The following is a 27,520-nucleotide window of genomic DNA, read 5'->3' as shown; positions in this document are numbered from 1 at the left end:
CTACGTCAACCGATATTCCTTTCAGTCACGCCCTTTCCTTGTTCCTGTTTTTTTGTGACCGTCTATTTTTATTTTTTTAAGGTAATTTTTTAACATGGTTCTAGTGAGCAGCACACAGCAACGAAATATATCTTCTTCACTCAAGGTTTATTATCCAACCGATTTCTGCTGATAACTACAGACTTCATCAGGGAGTTTGGAAAAAGATCACTTGGGGAACTTATTTATAAATAACTTTTAAAACAATTACACTGAAGAAATACGTGCAGGATATGACTAAAATCCTGCATAGAATGTGTAAGTTATTTTGGGGCTCAAGTATTTAACGTTAAATCCGTGAGCCCCCACCCCATCCCCCCATTCCAAAAAAAAAAAAAAACAACAACAACAAAACAAAAAAAAAAAAAAAAAAAAAAAAGATTCCGCGACTAATCTTCTTTTCAACGCTCATTGTTCAATTATTCGCAAGGTGCAAAGTTTGGCAATGCTTGGCAAATCTGAATGTTGCAATATCACCGTCCCATTATATTTATAGCACATTGACTTTAATATTGCATGTTGTGTCTACTTAATCCTCTTATTTTCAGAGTCGTTATAAAGTTATTTTATTGTATTGCATTGCATTGTATTCTATTGTATTGTATTGTTTGGTATCGCACCTACTGACAAACATGGATACGATTTGCGCTCAGTTAATTTTCTGAAATTCCAATGATGTGAAGACTTCTTTTGCGATAACTCTAAACACAAGAAATGGTTGAAAATGTGTGCATTCCGTGGTTTTTCCTGTTTAGCTAATCTCTTGTCTCCATCAAAAACACCTTCCCTGACAATATAGCCTGCTCACGCACGAGTCTTCCACTTGGGGTCTATTTAAAGAATTCTTTGTTACCTTAACATTAAAGCGAGAATTTGAGCGACAATCGATGACACATTTACCGGTACGTCACAGACCCGTTGAGAAGAGATCTTTGTATATAAGAGGGAGATGTACTAACCTACTACAGTTTTCTAACTTACGGTCCTGAAGAAAGCACCTCGAAAGACAAAAACAGGCAAACCATTTTGTCAGAGTCAAGTTGATGAGGAATACCATAAAGCTGCTGCCTCGATAGAGTAGGTAAGAATATTTACAAAAGATATTAAGAAGAGAACTAGCTAGAGACTGTACCATTGGTGACACTAAAAATGTCTAAAACGTTGGTACTTAGCACCACTCACAACTTGAATAGAAATGGCGTGAAGAAAAAAAAAAAAAAAAAACGCTCGTGTGCCCAGTGGCGTTAGAACAAACTTGCATTGTTTATCAGTAGCGTTTTACTAACTTCGATCAAATTTCATGGTCTCGTAATATCAAGTCAGTAAATAAGCCATCTCAATCAAAAGTGGACATGCTTGCTTGAAGCATTAAGAAAATGAAAAAAAGACATACTGAAAAATTTACCTGTCTTTGCTCGGTAGGCGGCCAAAGGATCCAGAATGGATGCGAGTGCAAGACTAAAGCGAGGTCAAAGCTTATCACGCCAAAGGTCAGTGAATCTTCCCTTGCGTTTCATGGGAGCTATCATAAGATAAAGTAGAATTCACAGAATTGCTTCATTTATTCTGAGACGTAAATTTTCATAAACATTGTAAGTGTTGGTTAGTCACAAAGAATTTGCGTGATAGATAGATAGATAGATAGATAGATAGATAGATAGATAGATAGATAGATAGATAGATAGATAGAATAGACAAAGGTGCGATGAGCATTAAAGCCGTTCGAAAACTTTGAAAAGGGAAACATTTCTAATTGCTTACTTGCTTGCCACAATGATTAAAAATTTTAGCTAGCGTTCAATTATTCTTCTATGTTTATCAAGTTTGCCTTTCATACGAGTAACGACTGAACAAAGTTGACTTTTACCGAGTAATGAATAAAGTTGACTTTCATACAAGTGGACCAAGATCTGATAACGTAGTATCAGCATTGACACGTAACAAAAATCAGATAACAATATATGACAGACGATGCAGTTTTAAGAACGTGTTATCGGCAACAAAACTTTATGTTTCGCGCCAGAAGCGTTGAGTTTTTCTATCTTTTCGTGTTTACGAGAGCAATGGAATTAAGCAAAAATATATATAATAAATAAATAAAAAAAATACAACATTTAATATTTCGCTGATTCTAAACACCAACAAAATGGATGTTCTTATTCAATTCAGATGTTCTTACTCACTTAATATTAAAGTCGGATTTAGTATATGCTCCCGGCTTCCTTTTGACTGAACTATTGAGCTAGAATTGCCAAAGATTTATCTCACAAATGTTCTTGTTGGCACGGATTTGACGAAGAATTTTGCCTGTAAACATACACAATTCTCGATAAACTTTTGTATGATTTTCATATTCTGTCAGTGGAAAAGCTATTCTTTTTTGACATATAATTTTTTTGCGTGTGGACGCGAGGAGCTTTGTTAATTTTACGGACGATTAGACCGGACCAAGGGGTTGGAATATCGGGGGAGGGGGGGGGGGGGGGTGAATGGGTGGGGTGGATTTATGGCCAAGGCGACTTTGAATCTAAATGACTTTTATCGATATTTGTTTGAGCTGATATTACTGTTCTATTAGTGGTTTTGATTACTTTTCGTTCAACTTTACTTCAGCGCTTTTCCTGAAGTTTGGGGAAATCCAGAGACCTAAGATAGCCGCCACTCGGGAATCATGACGTAGTTAACTAGAAATATGACGTGATCATTTGTCGTTGCGGAAATCAAAGGAAACATCTTTGAAAGTTCTCTTTATACTGCAAGTGCCATTATCGTAGCTTGCTATTGATAGTTATGCTCAAGATAAAATGTCACGTATAGTTAGGGTAAAGCATAGTTTCTTCGCCATAGGCAAGCATTAACAAATCATAATCAAACTCATCTAAAGAAAATCATTAACTTTAATTTCGAAGGGTTTCTGAATTCAATTGGGCCCCTATATTTAACGTCGGACTCTCAGGTATCACGCTTATACAGCCGACGTTTTAACAAATATACAGTAAGGAAATTAACCTCCCGTTGGATGACTTGGCATGTGCGCGAATCCATTGGTTACCAAGCCAGTGAATCGACAGTCAACAATGTTTTTCAAACTTGTTCCTCTTCGGCGCAAAGTTTTTTTTTGTTTTAGTATTCCATACCCATGAACCCATGACCCCTGCGATGCTGAGCACTGCACCGGCATCGCAGAGGTCACGAGTTCGAATTCCGTTCAAGTATGAATTGCTTTCAGGCAACTGCTTTAGTTGCGTAAATAACTGCGTGGATCTTTCTTATATTTAATCTTTCAACTGCAGTACAAATATATATTTCATATTTAATTCACTCAATCAATACCAGTACAATGTATTACAATACAATGTAATATAATACAAAAGGGAGGCGTAATAGCCTTTTACACTTTTCTCAGTTATGGCCCTTAACGTAACGGGAATAAATAAATACAACATGTACAATATTGAAAACAATGTGCTATGAATACAACAGACAATAATATTGCAACTTTCGAACTTGGAAAATTAAATAAGGGACACTGAATATTCCCAAAAGCACACTATATTAATACATTAATTGATAGGGAAAAAATTAAATATGTATAAATTTGTGTTGTTGTTTCTAAACCACAATCAGCCAATCTACAGAAATGCGATTTGAAGGACCGCACGTAATGACTGTTTGAAAAGCGGAAATGACGAAGAACGGTAGTGAAGATTAGAACTGTTTGAGGTATCAACAATATCTGATAAAGCTCAGCAGAGGCAAAAAGGGTGCAGAACACTGGAGAAACTAGAGAGGCTGGCTAACGAACCCTTTGTGGCTACAAACGACAAAAACTAAGTTTTCGGTGTCACCTTGATCGTGTCAACAAAGCAAAGAAACTAGGCAATATATAGATGTAAGTCTTACGGCTAGAACGGGAAATTTTTTTTTCTGATTGGGATCTCATAGAAATAATATTGAAAGGTTTCCGTTAAGTCAACCAATCGCATGCAAGAGCAACATTTTATGCTTTTCTCTGCTGTTGTTGTTTTTTAACAACCTCCGAAGTCACGAATTGTAAAGAAAAAAAAAAAAAAAAAAAAGCAAGCAGCCGGAACTTAGTTAATTTGTCCCACACGTTTGGTATGTCTGCTTTCGCATAGTTCGTCACTGGTTGCTTTTAGATCCTTGAAATTGCTCGGAATCGCGTGACTCCTGGAGCCGTGTGACGAGTTGGCTAAAATCAGGAGATATGACGCAATGTTGAGAAGGAAATTGTTTTCTTATTCAATGTATTATTGACAAAGCACAGTTTTTTTTTGCAGAAAAGCTGTCTTACATATATCACATATTATTGAAACTGGATCATTGTATAATGCAATTCCAGGGAGCCATTATACCATGCCCGAGAAATGGCTTCCATAAAATTTCTGGTTGTTCTCGCAAAGCGAAATCCGCAAGATCTAACAATATTTGTCGATTGTTTTTAATAAAACAATTATTCCACTCACGCTTATTGGATATGAGATGATTATAGCCAACTCGGCGCTACGCGCCTTATTGGCTATCTGTCATCTCATATCAAGAGAGGTCTTGCTCTTATTCAATGCGCCCTCGTGGAATAATTGTTAAATATTTTAGTGTTGTGTACAGAGGGGGAATATTGAGTGCACCATGGCCCTACATATTTAGCCTTCTTACCCATGAATCAAGTTATTAAGTGATACAGTTGGATGACGACGCTCTTTGGGAGTATCTGCGTAGGAGGCATAAACATATTTGGGCAAATTTTTGAAAGAAATAAATCACAACTAACAAATCTGCGTACAGGAAGAAAAGCCACACGGCCTTATAACTGGCGTAGCCTGGGCAACCAGGATTTTAAAGGCTGGGAGCAGTTCGTTATATTTGGAGGGATCAAAAACTGTGATTCCGTCACTGATAACTAATAATATAGTTGACTTCCAAAGCGCAAACGCTTTGCGTTTCATTTATTCGCGAAGTGCTCGCGTCAAAGTGTTCATGGTCGATACACTTTGAATGGAAGATGTATCGTGAAGAGGAAATTGTAGAATAAAGTAAATTACATGCTTGGTTGTGAATTTACACTGAAATATGAATTGACTGGTTTTCCGCTATCTTACAGCTTTTTTAACAGTTTTCGTAATGACTGAGCGTTTCTTAGCAGCAAAAGAAAAAAAAAAAAAGAAAATGCGCATTTCGGGAGGTTATACATAATGTACCTCAAATGACTCCACGTCACCACATCAAGTAGAATTGTCCGAGGCCTGTTCACTGGTATCGAGTATCTTTCCTGGAATCTTTAAAAATTGAATATTACACAAGCAGTTGCTTATCTGAATACAGTCGAAGTTCCCTTCCATTCCAACATTCCATTCCAGTGGTCGTCTGGGAGAGGTGGTCGTTTCCCATAGTTCAGACACAGGGATCTAACTTTTCAGTCATTCGCCTCTGCTAATTTCAGTGTTCCAAATGCTGACATAACCTTTTTTTTTTAACTTTATTTGACAAATCAACAAACCGTACAACATTACATAATCTTTAACAATACACTAATTACAGCTACAACACACAAAAAGAATAAAAATCACAAAAAATAAATAAATAAATAAACAATAATAATAATAATAATAATAATAATAATAATAATAATAATAATAATAATAATAACAATAACAATAGGCGTGCTAGTAAACAAATACACTTAAGGAAATGGCCGGTGCTGAAGTAATAACCTGACAGATGAGAAGTTTTAGCGGTAAACCACTTCTCTTTTAGTAAATGGGAAAATCAAAAACTCATTAGTGAGCAGTGCCAAGAGCGAAATTAGAAGAAAATTAATGAATGCTGTAAAACAATAACATTTCAAAAACAAGGAGGCCAATTGGGAAAAACATACTAATTTGTTAACGGCTTGTCAGAGAAACTAACAATAATTGTCGAAGAGCGGTACTAAAGGATCCCACTTCTTCGAAGTAGGAGCTTGTTTATAGGATTCAATTTTAAATTGGGACTTGAGGACCGCCAAAAACATATTTAGCTGAGGAACCTTGTTACTGGTTATCCTGGATATCTTTCAAATAGTCGTGAGGTATAAGTTCACATTCAAGAAGTTTAACAATCAGAACCTTCCAGAACATATAAACTTTTGGACAATAGGAGAAAAGGTGAATAAGATTTTCAGGAGCTTTACTGCAAAAAGAGAATTGTGGGTCTTGTTTGATACCAATTTTTATTACAAAAAAGTTAGTAGGAAGAATTCTGTGCAAGAATTTGAAAGTTAATGAGGGTCGAACTTTTAGTGCCCTTCGATGCCAAGGTGTAAGCTGCTTTCCAATCAGCCTTACAACCTTCCTGGGAAACGACGGTGTTCCATTTCAATTGGCGTTTCTCTGGAGCATAGCTTTTAAGAGAGACAAGTTTCTTGTAAACTATTTTATTACCTTTAGAGCTTTTAAGAAATGAGTTAACGAAAGAATGCGGTTTAACCGAAACAGTTGTAGATTCATTTGCGAAATTTTTATTATAAAGACATAACCTGGCAAAACCTAAACTTAAGCAAAATTTTGTTTTGAGTCATAAAAAAAATATTTTAAACATTTCATGAAACAGTCGAGACAAACCATTTCTAGTATGATTTCCGAACCGAGAAGAGTTTTATTATCATTATACTCGCATTAGATAGGTTTGATGATAAAGAATAACCTCCTTAACACGGACACTAACTTGACAGAGTCCGCGATAGATCTATATTCAGTGCGCTGTATGTTACTGAGAAGTCTCTTTAAACAACGTAGACTTGATATGATTATTCTCCGGATCATAGAGCATCCCACACATTCAACCGTTATTTTAAGCGTTAAGATCGCTGTACCAAAATATGACATTTCAATGCTCTCAACACGGAAACTGAAGAAAACGCTTACTTATGGTTTACGCGTTTAAATATTTTCTGTCTCATTTTCGAATTAGCGTCCTTCGATCTACCGGAGGCTAACAGCAACAGAAAATTTTTGAAACCGTCTGCACAAAAAGTGGCCACAGAGGCATAGGAGAGGTGGTCGTATATAGGAGGTTCCAGCTATAGTAATTTCACCGGAAAAATTTTAGTATTTTGGTTGCTGGTCACACAGGGAGGTTCGACTGCATATATATTGCTGTTTCTGAACCTTTTCTCACTATTTATATTATCTTTATTCACGAAAACTCGGTTAAAATATTTATGATTTCTAATTTTGTTATGAAAGACACAGTTTGAAAATTTACACAAACGTTTCACGATGTCGTTATGCCTGTGTGACGACATTGAGTTTGATTATGCTTTTTGATTCTTTACAAGTTTTCAATGATTTTTTTCTTTCTCAGGTCTATTTGGTCTGTTGATTTTCATGAGAGTCAGAAAAGACGTCGCCTAGGCCGCTATAACGCTATCATTCAAGGACGAAGGACCATCTCATACCGAATCATCGCTGGCTATGAGAAAGCGTTCCAGCAATTAGGATTTTTTCTCGCTCGGAAAGCGTTGGTCGTTCTGGTTATTTCAGTTGTCGTCCTTTCTGCCTGCTTTCTGGGTTTCGTTCGATTTCGTGTCGAGCAACCATCTAGTGATCAGTTTATTGTGACAGATAGTCAGTCCAGGGACGATTTACGCCAAGCGGCGGAATTCTTTCCACTTCTTGAGGCACGACAGGAGCAAATCATCATGACCCCTAAGCAAGGTCAAAACATTCTGACTGAACATTGTTTGGAAGAAGCCTTACTTGTTCACCAAATGGTCGTAAACACAAGCGGCTACAAAAATTTGTGCTTGAGGCAATTGTTTCCAAAAAGAGAAGCAGAAAAAGCTGGATACGACTGCATCATTAGTAGCCCTTTAGAGCTAGCTGGTGCTCGTTATGAGCATTTAGAAAACTTATCTTCTATTTTGGCTCGCGAATGGAAAAATCCCATGATGATTCTTTCTACTGGTCAATCATTTCATTCTTCTTTTAAGAGGATGCTCAGTGGGTTTGAGGTAGACTACAAAACAGATCCACCAACCACCGTGGCCGACGCCCTTCGAATAACTTACTTTATTAGGAAAGAAGCTAATGACGAAGAGCACCAAAAAGTCCTCAACTTCGAATCATCATTTGAGAACATGGTCTTATCAGCGAATGTTAGTTTGAAATGTGCAACGCTCTCCCTCAGGACAAGGAAATCCACAACCGATGTTTTACAAGTTGTCCTTCAACCAGAAACACGGCCAGTGTATTTATCAGTTTTGATAATACTTCTTATTGTCTTGTTTGTCATTTACCTTTCTTCTACAAGTCTTACCTTCTTTACAAGAGTCTTACAGATATTTTTATCTGTTCTGCTGCCCCTTACGTGCGCTGCAGGCATTATCTCAACGGCAAATATTCCCTTTTCTCCAACAACGTTGTTCTTTCCCTTCTTGTTCTTAGGGAAAGCAATGTCAGACGCAGTGATTTTCTGGCGCGAATGGGAGCGTCAAAAGGAGGTGCTCTCATTACAACATCGAGTCAGCAGCTGTGTTGTTAGAGCGGGGACCCTCCATCTATTTTCAACAATTCTCTTGGGGACAATTCTCTTGGGAATTGCAATCAATTCTTCGTTCAGTGTGATTTCAAATTTCTTTGTAGTGGCACTTGTGGGATATTTACTCGTTTCGATTACAACTTTTGTAATTACAATGACTTTGCTATTGTCTCTAGAGAGGCATTTGAAGATAGTGAGCACTTTATGTTCGCGGCGCAATGGAGGAAGACTGCCATTCTCTAACTGCACAAAGTTCTGCGAGGGGTGCATGCAACACCTACAAGCTACCCTGCGACACTTTCCTGCAATTGCTTCAAGGACATTAATGACACTCCCTGGTAAAGCTATGGCATTAATTATTCTTGCATGCATCATCAGTTTTTGTGTGTCATTTGCATTACAATCTGGTGAAAGAACGAGTACCCCTAAAAACTTTTATCGCAACAATGACAACTTCAATCAGTTCAATAAAGCGCAAGAAACTTTCTTCGGAAAAGAAAATGGAGTGAGCGTCGTTTTCTCTGGAGAGACTGACTACTCAAACAAGGCTCAACAAAATCGAATACTAGACATTTGCAAAATCTTGGGGAAGGCACCCTACAGCAAGGGGGGATCCGTATGCTGGATGGCAGAATTACTGCAGTGGTCGCAAAATCAAAATTTAAGCTGCTCAGATATAGAGTTTCACCATTGTTTGAACTTGTTCCTAAATCAGTCAACAAAAGCCTCTTTTCGAGGCGACATACGTTTTAAAGAAGATAGTCCTCGGCATGAAATTCTTGCATCTCGTATTCATTTTTCGATGGTACGTCATAACAACTTTATGGAAGACGGAAGGTCACTTGGGAAACTGAGGCTCGACTTGTCAAAGCAATCATCCTTACAAGGTGCAGCAGTGTCCGAGACATTTTTGGAACTGGATGACCTCGTTTCGTTAGAAAGAGAAACATTCTTTGCCCTTGTAACTTCTACTGTTGTAGTCTTTGTAGTTTCAGTATTCTCAACTTTATTTTTGAGAATCAGTACTTACATAACAGTAACATTTATCTTACTCGTGTCAGAGACAGCGGGAATTATGAAGGTCTTGGGAATTCACCTGAATCAGATCACCTTCATTTCTATGTTTTTGACAACTGTCTTGGCCCTCAATCCCAGTCTTCAAGTGGCTCATTGTTTCATATTTTCGGAAAAGCGGGAAGCACAAAAACGTATGGCTTCAGCCTTAAGCACGATTGGATGGCCGGTGTTTACTGCCTCTCTGCTGGAGATGTGTGGATCTATTTCACTTGGGTTTACTTATCCAAATCTGCGAGACATTTTCTTTAGACTCGTTCCTCCAGTGCTTGCACTTGGTCTTATCCATGCGCTCATAATCGCCCCGCCAATTATCACATTAATTTTTGAATTAATGGATAAATTCGATTCTTCGAATGAAAAGGACATGCCAATCCATCTACAGAAGCGGGAAATGTCACTCAAATTATTGAAAGGTGAATCATCACGGTTCAAGCCGAAACGCCCTGCTATATCAATAGTTGGTATTGGATGCAAGTTCCCTGGAGCTAATAGTAAGGACCTGTTCTGGGAACTTCTCGAGCAAGGAAAGAGTTCGATTGGTGCTTTTCCTCAAAATAGAAGGCAAGAACATGAAAGGTTTTTTCAACTTTATCATCCCAGGCGCTTCGTAAGTGGACGTCTGTGTGCTGTCAATGGTTCCTACTTAGAGGAAATCCAAAAGTTTGACAATCATTTCTTTGGTATATCTAATCAGGAGGCACGTGCAATGGATCCTCAACAACGGATTCTCTTAGAAGTGGTGTACGAGGCAATTGAAGACGCTGGAATGAGACTTGAGGACCTTCAGAAATGCAGGACAGGGGTCTTTGTCGGTGTGATGAATCTAGAGTACGGAGCGCTAGTAACAGATACATCAAATTATAATAACATCGACCAGTTTTCAGCTACTGGAATAACAGCCTCTATTCTTGCCAATAGAGTTTCCTTCTGTCTAAACTTTACAGGTCCAAGCATCGCAATTGATACGGCATGCTCTTCGTCTTTGACTGCTCTAAAACTTGCATGCGATAATCTGCACAACGGGGATTGCGAGATAGCCATTGTCTGCGCACCTAATATCGTACTAAACCATGCCATGCAGATAGCAACCAGCATGGCTGGTCTTCTTGCTACTGACGGCCGCTGTAAAAGCTTCGACGCTTCTGGGGACGGCTATGGAAGGGGAGAAGGCTTTGCAGCAGTTATTCTAAAACTTTCACACGCTGCTGTAAGTGACAAAGATGACGCATATTGCGAGATAATTGCGTGTGGAATGAATAACGATGGTCAAGATGCCATACCAATGACGGCTCCCAGTTCAAGGTTGCAAGCTAACCTATCAAGGATGGTTCTAGAGCAGTCAGGGGTGAATGCGGAAGATGTTGGCTACTTCGAGGCACATGGTACTGGAACCGCTATTGGAGACGTAGTAGAGGTTACCTCAATTGCAGACACGTACACAAGAAGAGCAACAAACCCCACACTGAAGCTACGAATTGGTTCTGTTAAGTCAAACCTTAACCACACGGAATCTACCTCGGGCCTGGCTGGGCTCATTAAGGTTGCTCTAATGATTAAGAAGAAGAGATTTGTACCAACTGTTAATGTGCACATACTGAATCCAAAACTAAAGTTAGAAGAAAAAGGACTTGTTGTGCAGCAAACTAACGAGCCTTGGAACGTAGACAACGGGAAAGCGCGTATAGCTGCTGTGAACTCCTTTGGATACGGTGGGTCTAATGTGCATGCCATCATCCGCGAAGTTGAATCAACGCGAAGTATGAGTGGTGATAAAAATAATCGCGTGAACAATGTTCTGACCCTCTCAACGCCCTCAGAAGAGACCCTGAAACGGATGGCGAGACTCTATTCCGAATGGCTCAACGACAATAAGGAAAACGAAGACTTTGATGCAACCTTTGTGGGAAACTTGTGTTATTCTTTGAATGAGCGCCGCGATCAGTTCCAACACCGCTTAGCTGTTCCCTTTGGATCAGTTTCTGAGGCGTGCAAGACCTTAGCTGATTACGCAGATGAAACTGCGGGATGGGAGAAGATAGTTTCTTATGGTGCAGTCAAGTTTTCTAACCCAAAGGTCGTGTTCATGTTTGGTGGACAAGGGTCCCAGTGGTACGCCATGGGAAGACAGCTCATTGAAACTGAACCCGTTTTTAAAGAAGCCGTTTTGACTGTCAGCAACTTAGTAAGAGATTTGGGAGAAACGTCGTCACTTTTAGATGAGCTTCTTGCATCAGAGCACGAATCAAGGATTTCAGAAAATTCTATTGCGCAACCAGCGACGTTTGCTATACAGTACGCGACCGCACAACTGCTGATGTCTTGGAGAATCTATCCCTCTGCTGTTCTTGGTCATAGCCTGGGTGAGTTTGCCGCTGCATGTGTCGCTGGAATTATCACTCTCAAGGAGGCTGTCCAATTGGTATTGATTCGATCTACTCTCCAGGATCAATGTCCCAATAATGGTGGTATGGCTGCTTTGGGTATGTCAGAAGAAAAATCCAGGACATTACTCATGGAGCTGAAGTTAAACGCTACAATGAGTGTCGCCGCTGTTAATGATGCAAATAGTGTAACGGTTTCAGGTGATTCTCAATCAGTCGAAGCCCTTGGAGGACACTTGGCAATCCACTCAAAGGAAACTTTCTGGCGTGTTCTTGGAACAAAACGTGCATTTCACAGTGCACACATGGAGGTTATTAAGAAGCCTTTTCAAGCAGCTATGCAGAGGGTGAAGTTAAAACCGCAGCTGTCTAAGATTCCAATATACTCTACTGTCGAAGGGGAAATCATCTCAGGTGAACAGTTTAACTCCCGTTATTGGTGGCGCAACATTCGCTGTCCCGTTTTGTTCCAACAAGCTATGAGGAACGTGCTGAAAGACGGCTACAAGCAGATAATTGAGATCAGCACACAGCCCATTCTCGCCCACTATGTCAAACAAATTGCCTTGCAGGAAAAACTGGACGACCAAGAAATCCCGGTTGTCCTTCAAACACTTCCTCGCAAAAGAGTGCCTGTTACTGCACAGCACAAGTCCTTTCTTCTGAGTACAGTGTGTACATTATACACGCAAGGATTCCCCATAGACTGGGCCTGTGTGCAGCAGAACCCATCGGCAAAGTTTGTTCGGTCCCTAAGCTATCCCTGGATGAAAAACAGCTTTTGGTACAGAGAACGTCCACCCCCGTCCATAATTCCAGTCATTGAAGCCGAAGAAAACAAAAAGAGCAACACTCATCCATTCTTAGGACAGGTAAAGATGACCGACTTCACTTCAGGTCTGCACTGCTGGGAAACTGAGATTGACATTTATCGTTTTCCAAATTTGAAAGATCATGCTCTTAAACAGGGAGGGGCTGTGATGCCAGGAGCTGCCTACATAGAAATGGCTTTTGCGATGATACAAGACCAATTCGTGGACGCAGCTGGATTGGAACTGCGTGATGTAAAGCTCTTGAGCCTTCTTACACTTCCCGATACGCAGGTAAGTTCATTCAATTGGTCAGTTGTCAATAGTTAATGTTTGAAGTCAAATTGAAAATGACATATGTATTACAAATTACAACATAAAATTTGTGTCTTGTGTTTCAGATTCGCACTTTACGACTTCGTCTTCTGAGAACCAACAAAATTGGTGAGGCGGGCTTTGACATAACAAGTGTACAGGATGACCAGTCCGAGATTAAGCTTAGCAGTGGGAGCATCTCGGTGGATCTTCTGCACAAAGCGAATATCCTTGGAGAACAAGGTATTGGTGGTTTAGAATATATTATTAAGCTACATTTCTGTTCCTTTTCCTCTTTTCAGAGCAGCAGGTTGTAAACGCATAGCCATAGGATACCGAAAAAGACGAGAGTGTTGTTATGATCATGATCATGGTCCTAAGATTCAGTGGGTTGTTAATTTAATTTTAAAGAACCTGAGAACTGCACTGCAATACGATTAGGGTGTATTCATGGACATATCTAGGAAGTGGGTCTTTTCTAGTTAAACAATCAGCCTATGTCTACTGATTTTTCTGTGGCATGAGGATAAGTGAGCTTATCCAACAGGATGGCTGAGTGAGCAGAACGACCGACCGCTTATCATGTATGCGTTTAGTCGGACACAACAAACAGTGGTACCTTGCCTTCCATTTTTCTATTTGTGTTGAAAAAGATCAACAAACGCCAGTTTCAACGTAATTAATTTTTATAATGACTTTACCATCTTCTTCGGTTTGAGTATGTTTTTTTGAGGCACCTGGGGCCAAAAACATCTATAAGCTACCATACTGATGAGGCCTAATATGGAAGAACAGATTTTCAAGGGTGCTTACATAAGTGTCAGTTCATTCCTTTATTACCCAGTGAAGACGCGTAGCGTTGGAGCGAGTCATAGTAGTTGCGGGAGGGGATTTATTTGGTCAGTAGGTCAATCCTTCTATCCCTCAAAACCTTATTAGTAATTCCACTGACCAGCCTAAGCCTGTGAAATCACGACAATACCTAAATACTGTAGGGCCCATGTTTCAAAGGCCAACAAGATAGCAGCCTCTGTGGCTGAGAAAAAATCCCAAATTCTCTACCGAATAAAACCTAATTATATCTGAACCAGTCTATATACTTTCTTTTTTCTGCTATATAGACACTCTTTTGGATAGTGAATCTAAGGGCTGTTATTGAAAACGAACAACATTTACTTAGCTTACAATGGGGAATTAATTCGTAAAGCACTGATTTGATACCATCCTCACCAAAGAGCTAAATTAAAACTGAAATGGTATTAGTCTTGAGATTGTAAAATTGAGATTGTTGATTTAAGATTTAATTGCCTTTGTGATTACTCTGCAAGGATTAGTTATGTCAATTCTTCATAGTTGAGCCCATCGTTGATGAAAACACACCATAAGTAGGCAGACGTAGTGATAAGTTCCTTCGTAATAAGCTCGCTGTATCACTGCGTCTATATTAATCATTGTTCTCTTTGATCCTCACCCTCTACTGCCCTTAAAAATTCACAGCTTCCAACGAAGTCGGCCCAGCTGTAAATGATTTGGTAACAAAGATGACCAGAGTTCCCGTTGAGCAGTTCAGAGAAGTAACGGAAATGTACGGGTTTAACTACGGTCCCATGTTCTTCATAATCAAGGAGGTCTGGAAATTCGATAACGAGGGGCTTTGCTTAGTTGACATCAGTGAGTCACCCGCCATTCAAACGGAAGTTGAAAGGTACATTGTCCATCCATCCATACTGGATGCTTGTCTTCAATCCTGCTTCGTACCCCTGGGAAGCCTGCTAACTGACGACAAATCCATTGTACCCGTTGGTTTTGAAAGCATTACCTTGAATGATGTTCCATCAACCTATCAGCTATACTGCCACGTTGTTGCAGATGTAATGGAGTTTGGAAAATTTGACGTCACACTCATGAGTCCATCAGGGAAAGTTCTGCTTAGAATGAATGACTTTCGCGTTGCAGTTTTAACAAGCTCACCACGGCAACCTTCCTTTGCTGAACTTACCTATGATGTCCAATGGATGGAAGAAGAGCTACATGGAATAAGTATTTGCCCTTCCGACTTGACTTGCATAGTTCTGAAAGAGTCGTCTGACTTCTCCAGCAAATTAGTCACGAAATTTCAGACTGGTGAAGTCAATGTAATCACCATCGATTTGCCACATTCTGGCTGTTTTGATTCCGAGGCCGAAGATGCAATACTAAAGGTCTTTGCAGACGTACCAGCGAACAATTCATCCAAATTGAGCATTCTTAACCTGTTACCTTTAGAGTCATCACTTCTCCCAGACAAGTTTGAATTCATTGAACAAGCACAACGTCTCGCCTTCAACAGCTCCATCTTCTTATTGAAGCTACTTTTACGGGAAGGGTTGACCGAATCTCGACTTTTCCTCGTCAGCGAGCGCACACAGCTGCTAGATGCTTGCAGCGAGTCTCTCAACGTGAAATCTATTCCCTGGGGTGCTACGGTTTGGGGACTGAGGCGAACAGCAAACCTCGAAGAATCCAATCTAAGGATTAAGACCGTTGACCTGTGGAATAAAGAGGATCAAACTGAGGTGGATTGCTTGGTTAATGAGATCTTATGTGACAACACGGATGAGGAGCTTGCTTATCGAGATGGCAAACGGTTCATCAATCGCCTGTTAAGGACACAGATACACTGGGAGAACTCAGCAATGAATGGCGTAAATAGTCACAGGAAACAGAATTTGCTGTACCCTTCAACTATTCCTATGTCACGAACACTGTGCTTGCGCCAGAAGAGTTTTTCAAAGTTATTGCACTGCGAACTCGCAGTTGAGGTGTACTTTTGCTGGACCCCTTCAGAATCTTTGTTTGACATGTCAAAACCTAACGGTTGTGTTTTCGTGAGCGGGATAGTGGCTGGCCTTCCAGACAAGAGCGAGGGTTCTTTCCAGATTGGAGATGAAGTGTGTGGTGTAATCCCCTCTGGACGTGTTGCACGTTTCACTTCCATAAACACCAGCAATGCGTTCGTTAAGCCTGACATTCTGACAAAGAAACGGGCTGCATATCTCCCTGCTTGCCTTTCGTTAGCTTTATTTGCCGTTCAAAGAGCAGTGTCTGGAGCTGAAGGACAGAAGCTGCTTATTCATCAAGCCAATAGGGGCCCTGGTCCTGCAGCAGTTGCTTTGGCAGACGCGTTGAGTCACCAAGTATTCTGCACTATGTCCGACACTTGCAAGACCTCTACAGCAACGTTTCTTCTTCAGTTGGGAGCAAAAAGTGTACAAAGACAGAACTGTTTTGCACTGGACAGTGATCAAAATGAACTGCTTGACGCGATTTTGTTCTTTTATCCACCTTCCCCGAATTCGCTTCAAAAAAGTGGTCGATTCCTCAAAAAGGGCGGAAGAATAATTATCTTGAGTTCTGAGTTTGATGGTGACGTTGTATTTTCCGCTAACAAGAACGTCAAGTATGAAAGACATGACATAGCGGACGTCCTACAGGCTCCTGTGACATTCCAGAGGCTTACTTTGGGAAGTCTTGAGATCTTGACAAGTAAAGGCCAGATAGAGCAGCTACAAGGAATGCAGCTGCAGTCCTCCGACCTAGTAGCATCACTTAGATATGTAAACAATTCCTACGACGATGAGTCATCTAGAGAAACTGATTTGAAAGAGTCTTTAGATCTAGACATTTCATATCGCGTTCAATCACTCGCAACACTCCAAGACGAAACTAATCTTGAAGACATCCCATTGTTTCCTGTTGGATTAGATGAATGTGGCCTGAAAGACAACAGGACGTATTTGGTTGCAGGCGGAATGGGAGGATTCGGATTAGAAGTAGCTCGCTGGATGGCAGAGAGTGGAGCAAAGACCATAGGGCTCCTAGGTCGTTCCAAAGCCACAGAAGCTAAACGTCAAGAGCTTCAGGGTATTGAGATGAAAACCGGTGCTAAGATATACACCTTTCAGGTATGTTCTGTGTTTTTTTTAATTTACTTAAGGGTGTCACAAACTTTCGTCCGTCCATTGCATATAACGCTAGAGCCAAGTTGTACTTGTACGTTGCAGGAGTAAAAAAAAAAACTTGAAAAATCCATCGCAGTTCTACAGTATTGCCAAAAGGGATCCAGGCAATAAACAATATACCAATCCTTGGAAGGTTATGACTTTATAGAGCTAAAAGGCAACAAATAAAGCCACATTAACCAATTGCCTCAAATTTCAGGTTGACGTATCCAGCCAAGAGCAGATGTCGTCCTTCAAAGACCAGCTCCAATCTCTTCCAAGTGTGGCGGGCATTGTGCACACTGCTATGGTACTTCGAGACAAGTTCGTCAAAGACCTTACGTTTGACAGCTTTACGGAGGTCATGGGTCCCAAGATCAAAGGTACGATATCCAATAAATGATTGCGCTTGGTTGAGATTCTTTGTAATTTAAGGACAAATTTCCACCTTTCACTCCCCCTAGGTTATGCTTTGTGAGGACATTTACCAGAGTGAAATCAGACATCGTGTCCATTACCGTCTTGTTTTGGTCGTGGTGTTTAATTATTCCTGTGGTGATCAGTCGTGATTAGTCGTAGTAGCCTATTCTCTTATGATATACCATTATATCCTAGAGTAACTGTGATGTATTTGTAAATAATCTAGTTGTTTTCTTTCTTTTCCTAGGCTCTTTTCTCTTACACCAAATGAGTCTAGAAATGGATCTGGATTTTTTCGTCATGTTTTCGTCCATTGCGTCAATCGTGGGAAACATGGGCCAATCGTCATACTCCGCCTGCAACGCTTTCCAAGATTCTCTTGCCCAGTACCGCAGACAAGTCCTTGGTCTTCCGGGTCTCGCAATAAACTGGGGACCAATCAGTGGCGCTGGTGTGATGGAGAGAGAGACTGGGGTTGCCAAACTGTTGTCACTGGCGGGAATGGGTTTCATTGACGCCAAAGAAGGTAAGCATGCTGATTCCTCCAAAACTGTACAATGATCATGAAATTTTAAAGTTTAGTATTGATTATTATATAATGTTTTTCTGTGCGAATGTACAATACCGATGTACAACTTTCGTTAATTTCTCATCTGAATCTACTCATCACCCAAAGAGTTTCTAAGAAAACAGTTGCGATTTGCCCAAACCAAAATTTTTAACCGTTTTAATTAAATCTATATTTCTACTTTGGAGTATATAAAAGAAATATATATCTAATGCAAGGCCACTTTAGAACTCGTTGCGTTTGTCATGTCCCATGAAACGGTTAGAGGGGCTTGCTGGAGGATGAAGGCACACGAAAGGCTAAACTAAGTTGTGAGAAAAATGTTACGGATAACCACAATGTTTCCATTGAGCAAATCAAAGGAATACCTAGCTTCTCTAAATAAAATTGTTATAGGCTATTGGGATCTTGAGAAAGTTTTTATATTGTCACTTTAATTTGAATAAATTTTTGCATATTAAGAGCGTTAAATTATATTTGAAGGGAAAAAATCACATAATCCCTAGACTTCATTTTATTTGAATACAAGGTAAAAGATAACATAGTAAGCTCATGGCTAGTTGTTACTTTTACAGGAGTCAAACATATGGCCAAAGTATTGATCCAAGAACCAGGCCGCAGCCAAATTACTCTGTTTGATGTAGACTGGACTCGATTCCTAAAGAGCAATGATGGCTTGCAGAAAACGCCTCGACTGTCGGCCATTGCCGCTGAAATAAATGCTCCTAACAGTCAAGCTGGCTCAACACAGTCTCTAGCGCAAAGAATCATTCTTGAAAAGGATCAAGGGAAGAGGACAGAGCTTGTTAAAGAGTACGTTGGCCTATCGATGACAGAATGGACAGGAATTTCATCACTTTCGGAGACAGATCTCAACAAGAGTATGTATAGCTATGGAGTAGATTCCACAACGGCTCTGACTTTGAAAATGCAGCTTGAAATAAATCTGCAGGTCTCTTTTGAGGTAAGATGTTTTACTTGAGAATACGTTGCTCTTGAACTAGATCCAAAATTTTCATTCTAATGACGTGGTAGTTAGTCATGGTTTCTGAAGGTCACTTTTACCCGAGAAATGACAGATTTTTCTTGGGAAAGTGTGTGTAAACGAATTTATCCAGACCAAATTACCAAGGTAAATGTCCCATACATGCGTACTTCGCGTCAAGGAGAATAATAGAAATTTATCTTGATAGAAACCTAGAAGGACAGTAGAGATGATCGGTTTTTCTAAAAAAAACCCACTCAATCAAATGTTGAGTTTTGAATTGAAATTGACAGTTTCATCTCTGGATGAACGTGTAACCGAGGACTTTCAGACAAATGGAAATTCTAAGTAAAATTATTGAAGACAGGTTTCTACTTTTGAAGCCCTCTTTACCTGGGGAAAGGATCCTAATGTAACCTCCCCTTTAGTCCCAAAAATGCCGTACAGATATCAACAGTGATTGAGGTTGGGGTTGACTTGGACAAGTAAGGCAACCACGCTTACGTCCGTTCTAATCGAACAGAACTTCTTCTGTATTGGTGATGTTTCCACAAGGACTACTGCGGTTAGAAGTGATGTGGAATAGAGAGAGAACTGAGCACTTACCTTCTTAATGATGGGGTAAAACAAATTTTGGTTTCAGGTCTTTTACTTCATGCAACCTGACACAACTCCACTTAAACTATCAAGAGACATCATTGACAGGTTGAAGCGACAAAATTCAGATTCCCAACCATCCAATGAACAGCGAGATAATAACGGCAGCCAGGAACCTGGGACTCCGTCAACAGAAATTTCCATCGATACGTCTCCTGCAGCCAATGTACCAGACAGACAGATACAAGTGGTACCTCTGTACACTCCTGAGGGCTCAGCTATAAAATTTTTCTGTGTGCACCCATCTCATCGCTACGCATTGAGTTTACAACCGATATCCACAGGTTTTCAAGAACAGGTAAAGACAAGCCCTTGAGATAAAGAGATTAACATCTCGAAATTGCTTTTGAATTGTAGTTAAAGACCTTGGTTGAATGTGTCGACTGTGAGTATTGGGTTGTAGTTGTCTGTTTCGCTGTACTGAAGCAGTGAAATTTGAATGAGAGGACGATGTATGGTAGGAGATATTTGGTGAAATGGTCACATTTATGGACCTTCACTCTGGGTATGACGAACTACAGCTTTTTAACTCAAATGATAATTTTAAAATAATCTTAGAAATAGAAGTTTCATTGTTTTTAGTGACGCAAAAGGTTGCAGTACGAAATGTTATATGGTTGATAAAGTCGAACAGAGGTCGCAGCATGTGACAAATCACAACAAATCTTCAATTTCTATTAACTTCGTTTGGACGAGAATATATCCTTGGCCCGTTTGGCTTATTTGGAGGACTTTCTGTTATTATTTGCATGGTGGAAGGTTTTCGTAATATACTTAATTATCGTCTCCCTGAGAGGGGCTTTTTACGAACAGAGAAAAATATTTCAAGTAGAAGATAACTTGGTTAAAAAAACGAATTGACGGGAGGACACCAGCAAGCTATTTACGAGCGCGGCTGAAAAGTTGAAGTCGGAGCCACCAAGAAACAACTCCAGATAGCGGTCAGAGCGGGACTTGAATCCAGGGCCTCCGGATTACAAGTCCGATGCTCTAACCACTAGACCACGCTGCCTGGGAAAGCTTAAATCAGTTATCCCTAACAGCCCGTGGGCTGATATTCGCGAGGGCTTACTTTATGCGTCTCTAAGATTTGGGAGAGCAAAGGAGAAGCGCTTATTTTTAGAGGGGCTTATTCTGGAATCTTAATGGAACAATGTTACACAGTCAACTACCTTTTATTTTGCCATTTTATTTTAGGATTTAGTGTCGTTTTATGGTCTGGGATTTACTGACCCTACAGTAGTGAGCGAAGACTGGGGTGGAGTTCGTGAACTTGCGAAACAATACGTCAAATTAATCCGCAAGGAGCAGCGTCATGGACCATACTTTCTCGGTGGATACTCGTACGGAGGGCTGCTTGCGTACGAAATAGCTTCAATGTTGACAGATCAGAAGCAAAGGGTGGAGTTTGTGGCGATGATTGACACATTTCCTTGGTCGCCTCGTATCCACACCAGACTGACTTCTGTCCAGGAGGCTGAAAAGACGCAACTTCGACATGTTAAGGTTGTGAAGTGGTTTCCATAGTAACTTTTAAAGTATTTTACATATATACCACATACTTGCCTGCTTACATACGTGCATGCATGCACCATACATACTTAAATACATATCATTGTCATTCCGCGATAGGGTTTTCAAATGAGCTATTCTATACTATTAATTAATAAGTGAAAAAAGTGAACAAAACAACACAAATTAAAAAAAACAAAAAAAACCAGGACTCCCCCAAAAATCTTAGGCCAAAAACTACAACTGATACAGACAAAAACTTGGTCCTGTTCCTAGCAAAAAAATAAACATTTTAGATCCAGCCTAGTTCAAAAGAAAATTGGCGGTAAACTTCTTTTCTAACTTTACTCGGTTGCTTTTTATGATTGGAGAAATGTGAAATATGTTAATCACCATTTGAACCCTCTCAGGATATCCCAGCGCCCATTGAACCACCGTTCGGTTAATTAGCTGTGACCACTCTCAGTGTCAGCGTGTGGTCATCTCGGGTGATTCTCTAAAATGCGTCTGAATGAATGAGATCGCAACTCTATATAATAGTCAGAATATAGTGGGGTGTGCTGAGTGATGGAGGAAATACAGCTGTTTCGACAAAGGTTGTCCAATAAAAAGCGTAAAAGCGTACGCGACAATGCCGAAAGGTAGTCTGGGAAATAACCAATGAATTTCAATAAAAGCTCAGAATCCACATTGCCCGCCATCTCATGTCTTCGCTGTACGGTCGAGGCATTATGGATTCTAAGCTTTTATTGAAATTTATTGGCTATTTTCCAGACTATCTTTCAGCATTGTCGAGTACGCTTTTACGCTTTTTGAAGACAACCTTTGTCGAAACAGCTGTATACTCTAGCTATGCTCTGTACTTTATACTATGCACTTAAGGTATGGTCCTTAGGGAAACAGTTAGTTTTGTTTTCCCAAGAGTCCTAATGTTTCCCGAGATGAAGTCGAGGGAAACATCAGGACTCAAGGGAAAACAAAAACTAACTGGTTTCCCGAGGGACCATACATAAGTGTTTTGTTATATATTTAGACTTTCTCTTCAACAATCACTGCAAAACAAACAACTGAGAGGGAAACAACTGCAGAATTGTATCCCGATCGGGATACATTTGTATTTGATAAGGTGCAGGTGACCAAGAATCAACCAACTACAGTGCTTGTTTTGTTGAGTGAAAGTCTAGATATATAAGAATCTAAAATGTATCCCGCTAAAATCTAATCTTTTTTGCGCTGTGTTTTGCGCTCTTTTTCCCCTTAACGATACCAGACAAGAGACGTAGATATAGTACATATTATATTATCATACCAGCAGGAAAAACGGATATAGGGAAAACGTTTTCTGACCAGTTGCAAAGCAAATCCAAAACTAATGATGCAACCAAAAAAATACAAGTCTACTATAAAGTATACCGTGTTTTCTCGATTAAACGCCGGGTCAAAAGTGGTATTTTTAAAATACACGCCGGCGGCGTTTGATCGAAGCTCTGGCGTTTGCTGGGGGTCGAGCTAACAAATTAATATACTGTATGGAATAGCACTGCTGTGACATACCAGTACGATATTCTACTTTAATTTGTTCAAAGGACATTGCCGTTTCTGAACTTAAATATTTTCCTCTATATTGCTCTTGTTCGGTTTTCTTTTATTTTAACATACAATACGCATGCCGTATGTAACAGCAATAATCAGTTTTGCTAATAATAATCCTAGGAGAAGATCCAGGTACAGTTTGTTGAGACTGGACAAGGGGTTGGGTAATAAAAAGGCAATCTGAAAAAAATGACAGAAAATTGCATTCTGTTATTAAACGCCGGCCTCGTGTAAACGCCGGGTTCAACTGGTTAAGTTTGAAATAAACGCCTCGGGCGTTTAATCGAGAAAATACGGAAAACTATAATTTAGGCTTCATTTACAGGAAAGGTTTTTCTGTACTTGTTTCTTACAGCTTCAATTTGAAAGTTATCTGAAAAAGCTAGCAATAAATTCGTTGAAGATGACCGCTGATGAATACCAGCATTTACGAGAGGAGCACACTCAAGATTGGGTCATAAATGAATTACAAAGAAAGAGCGCCGAGAAGGGGCTTGCTAGCTATAATCTGTGGGATTTAAAAGAATCTCTGCTGAGGGACCAATGCATCGCCACAAGGACTCATCATGAATGGCAACCAACTGAGGTACTTGATCTTTCATCCGAAGTTTAAAATATATGTTTCATATATTCCTATTCATTTATTCATCCTTCACTGACGGGTATATTACGAACTCACAATATGACCAGCTCCCAGTTGGCTAGAAAGCTCAGTTGGTAGTGCACTGCACCGGTATCGCAGAGGTCATGGGTCCAAATCCCGTTCAAGCCTGAAGATTTTGAAATCAGGCTTTCTTTTCGCAAATGCTTAAGCTGCGTACTAACTGCGAGGATCTTTCTTCCATTCGATCAACTTAGGTATTGGTGTGGAGAGAGTTTCTTGAAGACATATCGGCTTAAAAATAAGGGAACTTTACGCAGCGGCGAAGGCAACCCCGACATAAACGTCACTTGAAAATAGAACTTCATTTTGTTTGTGGTCCTTCGCCATTATTTCAACTCTTTACTTCTAATAAAAGAAACCGCTGCGAACTACCGAGAAAGCAAATTGGTAGGAGCGGCGTTCAAACTGAAAAAGAGAATGAAAAATTCGCCGTCTTGTGCTCACGTTCTGCACAAACGCTGAGGACGGCAAAGAAATGTACCGAACGTTAAAATGCACACGCAGAGCGATTGTTTTTTGCTCACTAAGCATATTGTTTCGTTCAGTTGTCGTTGACGACAACTTCGTTGTTACTTAAGTTCCTAATTTTATTATTGTGACGGGAAAAGGGGAGAACAATTATTGCATAGCAATCGAGTTTCGTGGGTTTCCAGACTGCAAAAATATTTGTCAATTATCATTATCATTTTTATATTCACATTCCGTCATTCGTCGAAAGGAGGTTGGACACCTTAAGGTGCTTACATAACGTAACATTCTTTGACGCAGAGACCAGTACTGATCTGCACTATTTAGCCCTAAGCGCTGATTCGAAAACGGTTAGCGGTCATTTGTTGTCATGGGTAACTCTGTGCAAAGAAGTAAAAAATAATTACCTTTCTTGGTACTTGGGCCTCGTTTTAGGGCAAATTCCCCGGTTCCAGTGTCACATATTCTTATGTTAACTTCCTTTTTAAAGTTGAGATTGAAGAGATTGTTGAATAGTGTAAATTAACATAATAAGATGTCCAACCACCTTTCGACGGATTGCGGAGCGTTACGCTCCCCAAAACGAAAAGCTAAGCGAACAGGTCGCATTGATGTAATTTAGTGTATATTTAACAATTCGATCCTTTTTCTACCTTAAAAGGTCCGTTACCGAGGACCACTGACCTTCCTAAAGTGCCGAGATACGCGCTTTTCGCCCAGGCTTCGCACATCCGATAGCATCGAGGAAGTGTGGGGTCAATTAGTTGACGGAGGAACAACTGTGCTTGTTTGTCCTGGTGACCATTACTCCATGAGTGAGTTACCTCATGCACACGTGACAGGCAGTCTCCTAGCAACGGCCCTGGCATTCAACTACCGTCTGCTGTTCCCAGAATTTCCCAGACCTTCGTGGACGTTTCGTCAAAGGCGAGCGGTGGAAAAACTTTGCAGTGGAGTAAAAGTGTTTCTTCACTCGAAAAAAGGTATGAGCGGCGTAACTATTACAATTAAGCCTTTGAACCTGTGCAATTAAGGACGGTGCTTACTAATAGGGAAGTATTTTTTCGCGATTTATCACTATGCGGGAAAAGCAGATCTTAGTAGCAGCTATTGAAATCCAAAAAGAAAATTGGGGGTAACCACGCATTTTTTAGAGGTAACTAAGCAACAATTAGTCTAAAAAGCAGCAAAATACACGGCTTGTATGGTGCTTTTTTCCAAATTGAAGCTTTATTACCTCTGAAAAATGCATGGTTACCCCCAATTTTCTTTTTGGATACCAAAATCACTTGTTAAGTTCTGCTTTCTCCGCATAGTTTTAAAGCGCGCAAAAATATCCCTGTATTAGTAGGCACCACCCATATAAAAACCCGAGTATCTCGAGATGCGCAGAACGTATGCGCAGTTACATTATTAGGCACCGTCCTTAAGACGTTGGACCGTCTTTAGTAACATAAGTACTTTTTTAAATTTTGTTTCTTTTGGTGGCATTCTTCATAGCCGTATCCTTTTGTAATGAAGCCATTGTTAGGAGACGTCGCATAGGCTACACCTGTGCGCCCTGTGTGGGAGGTTCTTATTAAACGCTTCTATAATAAAAGCAACAATTGATACAAAAGACTACCATTTTAATTTACATGAAGTGGAGAAACTCCAGTGGACCATTTCTTATCAGACAGAAAGATCGTTGATTTTATAGTTGAAATTGAACCGAAGTTGACCACCAGACTCTTTTAGGAGATATTGTAATTAAATTCCATTACCATGTGCCCTCAACTATACGTTTTGATACTTTAAATAATAATAATAATAATAATAATAATAATAATAATAATAATAATAATAATAATAATAATAATAATAATAATAATAAGAAAATAGCTTTCAAGTCGATAAAAAAATGCACGGTTCTCCTTTCTGACTTTTCTTCAAATTACAGGGAGCAAAAGACCTCATTTTGGAGAACTACATTTCAAAGAAGAAGCTTATAAACTTGAATTGATATCAAAGACAGAGGACGGAGTGACTGAAAAAAAAGAGAAAACCAAAAAGATCATTGATCTGACAGGTAACTTGAATAAGTTTCCGATAATTTGACTTTTTTTGTGCAATTGTCACCGAGAACACCCCACCAGAAACGAAATTATTCTGCAAACCATGAGGATCATTTTATGTGAAATATTAATGGTTTTTGTATTAGCTAGAATAAAACGGGATCTTTAAGATTTCTGGCTGTCATGGTGTGATATTCGTTGAAGAGAAAGATCAACTTTTGTTCAACAAGATCACCACCACGGAAGACCACCCACTTCGAGACTTGTTCCCCCCAAAACGGTCAAACTGAATACTAAGGAAAAGGGGGCACGAATTCCAACTTCCCCAGTTCAGAAGTGAAAGATACAAAAACTCGTTTATAAGCAGATGTCTTTTTTAAACTTGTGTAATCACATTGCGTACATTTAAATGTTCCTCTTTATATGTCTTGTAGATTTTAAATTGTATTCACCCTAGTTTTATTCAATTCATGATTTCGTTTGTTAGGATTCACGTCTTCTGAGTCTGATTTCATTCATTCATTCATTCATTCATTCATTCATTCATTCATTCATTCATTCATTCATTCATTCATTCATTCATTCATTCATTCATTCATTCATTCATTCCTTCCTTCCTTCCTTCCTTCCTTCCTTCCTTCCTTCCTTCATTCATTCATTCATTCATATCCCTCCATATCAGTTTTCTTATTGGGATATCTTTTATTGTACACTAGACCTCCTTATGGTCCAGCCTGGAACGCTTGTCTCCAGTGCCTTGAAGTATGCCGGCCGCAAGCGAAGAGTGGGAACTCACCACAGTGGAAACCTGGGACAAATCGCGTCCGTCATAACAAGCAGACGCGTTTACAACTTGGAATTCACCGATTATTCCGATTTAAAAGTCTTTTACAACACGATAGAAGCTGTTTATGGAGTGATAATGTTGTCAAATTAAGGATGTTTTATTCCGAATCAGGCAGGAAGTGGTCGTTTACAATTATCAACTAGTGTATTAAACCATAAAAGGCTGTATTTTTGGTGACGAAAACTTTGCATTTTGATGGCAGTCGCAGACCTGTAGCCGACCAAAATTTTTATCGAGGCGGTAGAAGAACAAAAATCAAACTAAAAAGCAAACAAAAGGACAAAAAAGGGACAGGAACAAAAATTTTCACGAATGTCAATTTAATCGTGTTTACCTAATGCGCATGCGTATGGTAGGAGATCTAAAGCAATGTATGTGTACCATACTGCTTTGGCCGTCGTGCTCAATATATAGTTATAGATACTCCAGATGAAGACACTCTGGTTTTCCTTCAAGACGCATAAATCTTTCGCCTTTTACTAAAGATTTCCGTGGAGGAGAACAACTGAATGAGTCTATAGACTAATTTTTCGTCGCCCTGCTTTTTAGCGGGGCTCCCTAAGCATAAAGAATTGAGGTCCAATTGTACTTTTTATTACGCTTTTGTTCGTCT

General features: G+C 39.8%; 1 protein-coding gene and 1 non-coding gene across 3 annotated transcripts; both read left to right on the top strand.

Moving 5' to 3' along the window:
• The first annotated feature begins 1,006 nt into the window (after positions 1 to 1,006).
• LOC146474467 (uncharacterized) lies at positions 1,007 to 27,520 on the top strand. 2 transcript variants are annotated; one of them, XM_085117068.1, is made up of 14 exons: positions 1,007 to 1,120; positions 1,462 to 1,529; positions 7,402 to 13,138; positions 13,246 to 13,402; positions 14,657 to 17,103; positions 17,360 to 17,522; positions 17,807 to 18,085; positions 18,703 to 19,091; positions 19,756 to 20,067; positions 20,967 to 21,275; positions 23,230 to 23,460; positions 24,668 to 24,989; positions 25,946 to 26,074; positions 26,777 to 27,520. In XM_085117068.1, exons 2-14 carry the CDS (start codon positions 1,480 to 1,482, stop codon positions 26,995 to 26,997), a joined length of 10,746 nt encoding a protein of 3,581 aa, XP_084973194.1. In that variant the 5' UTR covers positions 1,007 to 1,120; positions 1,462 to 1,479; the 3' UTR covers positions 26,998 to 27,520. The 2 variants fall into 2 exon arrangements, with proteins under 2 accessions (XP_084973194.1, XP_084973195.1); XM_085117069.1 differs by having other exon boundaries at positions 1,024 to 1,116.
• On the top strand, positions 27,343 to 27,463 carry LOC146474468 (U5 spliceosomal RNA). Its single transcript, XR_014866179.1, has one exon. It is a non-coding gene; the product is annotated as a U5 spliceosomal RNA (small nuclear RNA).

The sequence above is a fragment of the Pavona decussata genome, unplaced genomic scaffold (assembly GCF_977016875.1).
Source record: "Pavona decussata unplaced genomic scaffold, jaPavDecu1.1 SCAFFOLD_89, whole genome shotgun sequence".
NCBI lineage: Eukaryota > Metazoa > Cnidaria > Anthozoa > Scleractinia > Agariciidae > Pavona > Pavona decussata.
Note: the sequence above shows the minus strand (reverse complement) of the source record. Positions and strands in the feature narration are given on the sequence as shown.